The sequence below is a fragment of the Neltuma alba genome, unplaced genomic scaffold (genome assembly GCF_004799145.2).
Source record: "Neltuma alba isolate B1F8T4 unplaced genomic scaffold, ASM479914v2 tig00003989_pilon, whole genome shotgun sequence".
Taxonomy (NCBI): Eukaryota; Viridiplantae; Streptophyta; class Magnoliopsida; order Fabales; family Fabaceae; genus Neltuma; species Neltuma alba.
In genome coordinates, this window is record NW_021633510.1 from 48977 (window position 1) to 54315 (window position 5339).

Sequence of the window (5339 nt, forward strand, 5' to 3'; positions counted from 1 at the left end):
TCTCTCCAACGAGCAATTCGGTTCAAAGCAGGGAATGCGGCGTAGAGAAAGCGTGAGGACGCCCTCGCAAAACCGGACAAAGCACCCTTAAGATTCCAAACGAGCTCCGGGGAGTGCAGTGGCCAGTAATCTTATTTTAGGAGCTTAATGTGCAACCCACTAGCCGGACTAAAGTCACGCACTTGGCTCCCTCGTTTATCGAAAGAGCAGAACCAAACAAAAAGAGGATGCCCACTGAAGCATAAAGATCGAGAGGAAATGGAGGAAAATGCCGCATTGTCATTAATAACTGAGTAATTATAATCTACGGAATTTATCGCCGGTTCTTCTGCCCAATGCGTTGTTCAACAGAACGATCACAAACCAAACAGTCGGTTTTTTTTTTTTTTAATATATTATTACAACTGACAATGGTCAAAAAGAACAGAGCGCAAAAAGACTAGAAGCATGATGACTTGCTGGAATGAAGCAAGCGCCTTCGCGCGCCACACAAGGCATTTATGAAATTTATGAAATAAGTAAGTAAAAGAGCATCTTTGCTACCGGTAACGGTACGACGGCCAAGTAAATCCATCTTAAAATTTTAACCTCGGGGGTAATTAGTGTACTTAACTAGTCCTTCGGTACTTAATATGATTATTGATTTTAATTTTAAATGCACCACTTATTTTTTATATTTATTAATTTTTTTAGATTATTTATATAGATACTTTTTTAACTATAATTAAGTAGGAGTGAGAGTAATGATATTAAAAAAGATGATTATACTGTTTAAAAAAATCATATTTATTATAATTAACTAACTTACCTAACTTTCTTAATCTAATTAAATTAGTTAAATATGTCTTATGTTAAAGATAGGAGGAGTATTAATTAGTGCAATTTTCTTTTGAAAGTCTTAAAATTAATGTTGTCACCCTATACTGATGTTTAACAAATGTTGATAGCTAATTGAATAATTCTGCCGAGGTTAAAGGACAATTCTCCTTTAAAAATATTTTAAGAAACAATTAAAATTTAAATTTTCAATTGGTGTAATACTTCTTTGGTCTTTAATATAGGACTCAATTCTTGAGTTGGTTTTGGTCCTAAATATAAGACACATTTATCACATTTATCAATTTTCTCTAAATTACCCCTATAGATACTCCCTCAACCATAATCAAGTAAAAGAGGGAAAGGCGATATTAAGAAAAATAATTATGGTGTTTTAGAAAAAATGTGTTACTTTTCTTATAATTAACCAACTTACCTAATTTCCTTAATCTAATCAAATTAGTTAAATGAGTCTTATATTAAGGGTCGGAGGAGTATTTTTCAAATTAGATGAAAAATCCAAAAACTCGTTATAAAGCTAAATAAGAAGACTTTGGGCTAAAACAACGCATATAATTATGAGAGAATTCCAGTCAAATTCAACTAAAATACCTTAATCTTAATTGAGACATGCACTTTTAATAAATTTTAATTAGGTCATGAGGCTTTATTAGGAATTTATGAATGTTGTTAAATAACCATAATACCCCTCTTTAATTAAAAAGAAAAATTGATTATTTAATCTCTCCCAAATGGTTCCTCTTTTCTCTTATGATTATTTTTCAGGACTAAAAAACACATAAATAATTTTATAATGTTTAAAATTTGTATATATAACTAAAAAATTTTAAAATATTTGAGTCAAAAATTTTAAATTACAACAAAAATACCCTTTAAATAAATATTTTATATTTTTAGGTTGTAAATATTTATTTTTAAGATTTTGAAATATCTGAATTACAAGAAATATTTTATACTAAGTGGTTACAAATTACGTTTTTGGGCTGGAATTCAATATTTGCTTCAATAAATAAAACCTACGTACATTTTAAGAACATAATATTAAATATTTTTGTAATGAAAATATTTTAATATCGTAAAATGAATATTTACAAACATAAAATAAAAAATATTTATTTTAAGGTCATTTATGTTAAAATTTAAAATGTTTTATTAAAATATTTTTAAAGATTTTAATTATATATACAAGCATTAAAAAGTTTTTTTTTTGTGTTTTTTGGTTCTAAAAATAATCATAAAAGGTGAGAGATGATTCTGGGGAGTAAAATAATCAATTTTTTATTTTAATTAAAGAGATGCATTCTGGTTATTTAACAACATTTAAAAATATTAAATTAGGACTCATGTCCTAATTAGAGATTTATTAAAAAGTATAAACCCTAATTTAAATTTAGATTTTTCCTATAATTATTGTCCCTTTGTCAATCTGCAGTAGAGGCCTCGAAATCTAAAAGCACGTGTTGTTGGGAAAATTCTTGCGATAAATAAGTTGTATGGGGCATCTTTAAGAAAAAAATTCATCGAACCGCTAGTAGAATTCTTTATAAACAACTAAAACATGCAACAGGATGAAATAAGGGATAAAGTGACTTTGCTAACGCAATCTAAAAAGGAGCGAGAATTCACGAGGCTCTGAAACGACAATGCACGAGGCCTATGTGTGGAGACATGTTCATGAGGAAAAGTTTGGGTTAATCCACGCAGCCCACAGGCAAATTCAAATAGGTCCATACTTGCTCCCGATTAAACCTGCGCAAAGCTAGATGCCGCATGCCCAGACGCGCTCATTTTGAGCCATTTACATCTTTTTTTCGATCGAGGGCCCAGTCTTATTTTTCCCTTGAAAAAATTATGAAGATCATTTAGTAAATTAGCTTCATATTATCATGGAGACGATTTAAAATTTCAGCATGTTAATTCCATTTAAAGCTTTAAATTAGCTTCTTAATAATATATAAAAGCAATGTAGAATTCTAGATTACACAGCTGTGAAAAATGATACTTTTTTAAGTTGTATCATTAATTTTTTAGCCTAATTGTTCTAATGTAAATTGTTTTTTAATATAGAGTGAGTTAAAAAGAAGCTATATTTCAAGACATGGTTAGTACAAAATCCATGTAAAATATACTAAAAATGCCCTAAAAATAATACTGCTTTTGATTCTAATTATAAAACCCCGTTTGTCAGACAAGTATGACCAGGGATAGTATCATATAAGTATATATTAATTAAATACTGGCTTCTTGGTTGGCCCGTGAAATAAAATATCCTCACCTTATAATGTGAATTTTTTTACTCCAACTATGAAATCTCATCAAAAGGTCTTTTGCATCATTCTCCCTTGAACAGCGCTACAGCCCTTTCTTTCAAGTTGAGCATGCGGGGGTCAGAGCAAAACCGCCCCCGGGATGCCCACCAGCACAAGTGATCCTCCGCAAAGGAGCATTAAACTTCAACACTCAACAGCAGCCCCAAGGTAACACCACCCCCAACATCAACAACCCTATCTGAAATAAGAAACGATGGCAGAGAAGATATCCCCTTGAAAATAATTCTCCAGGGACTAAATCGGTACTATCTTCTTGATATTACTCACGCTAGTGAGATACACCAAGTTGCTGGTTATATAGCACAATCCAAAACAGAAAGGGAAGAAAAAACTGATGTTCTTGATATCTATTGAATTGATTAAAAAATTATCTTTTGGATTTGATATACAAGATGACAGATCCCCAAAGCTCAGTCTGTGTTAAGAGTACAACACTAAATACAAAAGTATCAACAGTGCATAGGGCTGGTTTAATCAGCCAGAACTAAGTTTCCAAAGGAGTTGCGCAGGGAGCCAGTGTTTTAGCGCGTAGGTTAACACCTCCACCCCTCACTGATAAAGAAGGACCTCTCACCGGCCCATCTCTGCTCACAAGATTGGAGTCGAGGAATACAACTACTACTGTAATGTCATCATGGAAATGGCGGCGGACACCACGGTCAATTTTCTTCAAATCTGAGTATCTCATCTCTCTTTTTTTGGCTGCTTCATGCAAGGCAGCTTTGACCAGTCTCCGAGCACTTCCCTGCTTAAAAAAATAAAGTGTGCAAGACATTATCTCACCTCACTGTCTGATGCTATGTCTCTACTTTATAGTGTTTAATTCCACTTAGATTATTAATGTTCATGGAAATTGAACATTCAAGACATTTCATTCTAAGTCTAGCTTTTGTTCAGCTTACTTTCCAAGGCTATAAATATGTATTCTGTAGAACTTTTATGAGGAAAACTCATCAGCATGACATGATGGAATTTTTTCAAAAAATATGCAAGACTCTGGTTTCAAATCTGAACAGAATGCATAAATAAATCATAAATAAATTATTAATGAAACAACTTCAAAAGGAATGGGAGAGTAGACAAGTTACAAAAAAGTTAAATGGTTCTAAATATGATATCATTCTCCAGAATTTGACAAATCCGTGTTAACTATTAAACACTAAACAAAATGGAGACAACCATTCAGTTTATTAGATTAATATCTTACACTGCGAGGGTGATTTTGAACTATGTTAACAGCATCCTGATTGCTAAGGTGTTCCCACAAACCATCAGAAGCGAATATGAGGAACTGATCATGCTGTTGAAGTTCATGGACAGAAATAGATGGCTCAGAGCTCAAAATTGGTCTGCTAAAAGGTTCACGAAGACGAAACTTAGCATACAAAGGTTCCTTGTTAAATTCTGCCCTTTTGAGATATACATCACCAATTGATCGAGAAACCTGAAATACAAGATTTTCATGATCAAGAAAGGGGAGGAAAGCCATACCATTAAGACAAAACTTAGCATACAAAGGCTCCTATCATTATGTTTCAGGTAAAATAAAATTTAATTTGGCACCATAGATTTGGCTCAGTTCCACTTTGGTGCCTTAAGAATTAAATGTTAACAATAAAGTGGTCAAAAGTTTTAAGTTATTAGTACATTGGTATCCTACTGTATCAAGTCATTAATTCTTTGACAAAATCCTTTAGAATTTGCCCTAAATAGGTGATTTCCTCGCTAAATCCTGAATTTTCTATGCAATGAAAATTGAAATCCTTCCTTGAGCCAATTGGAATACCAAACCGGATGCCCACAACACAACATACCCTAAATTTTCCCTCAAAGTGGAATTCTTATTTTTGTACCTGAATTCCTGTGTTCCCAATGACATCCCTAATTTCCTAGACATTGAAAATGGAAATCCCTCCTCTAATAAATTGGATCCCCAATTTGACACAAAAGACTACATCTCCAAATCTTTCCCATCAAATAGAATCTTTAATAGGACATCAATCAATTTTGCCTTGAATTCCTCATTTCCTTAGAATTCCAAATTTTGTACTAAGTGAAGACCCGAGTTACTCCCTTGACCAATAAAAATCCCGAATTTACAATATCTTAACCCAAATATTCCCTGGAACAATATCTCTAATTTTGGCTGATCTCCAACTATATTCTAGCTGA

At 32.5% G+C, this 5339-nt stretch overlaps 1 protein-coding gene across 2 annotated transcripts; it reads right to left on the reverse strand.

Annotated features, from left to right (window-relative positions):
- Window positions 1-3393: 3393 nt before the first annotated feature.
- Window positions 3394-4686, reverse strand: LOC114743316 (probable protein phosphatase 2C 64). 2 transcript variants are annotated; one of them, XM_028931518.1, is made up of 2 exons: window positions 4375-4686; window positions 3394-3912 (listed from the first exon to the last, which is right to left on the reverse strand). In XM_028931518.1, exons 1-2 carry the CDS (start codon window positions 4654-4656, stop codon window positions 3652-3654), a joined length of 543 nt encoding a protein of 180 aa, XP_028787351.1. In that variant the 5' UTR covers window positions 4657-4686; the 3' UTR covers window positions 3394-3651. The 2 variants fall into 2 exon arrangements, with proteins under 2 accessions (XP_028787351.1, XP_028787350.1); XM_028931517.1 differs by having other exon boundaries at window positions 3394-3915.
- Window positions 4687-5339: the final 653 nt, after the last annotated feature.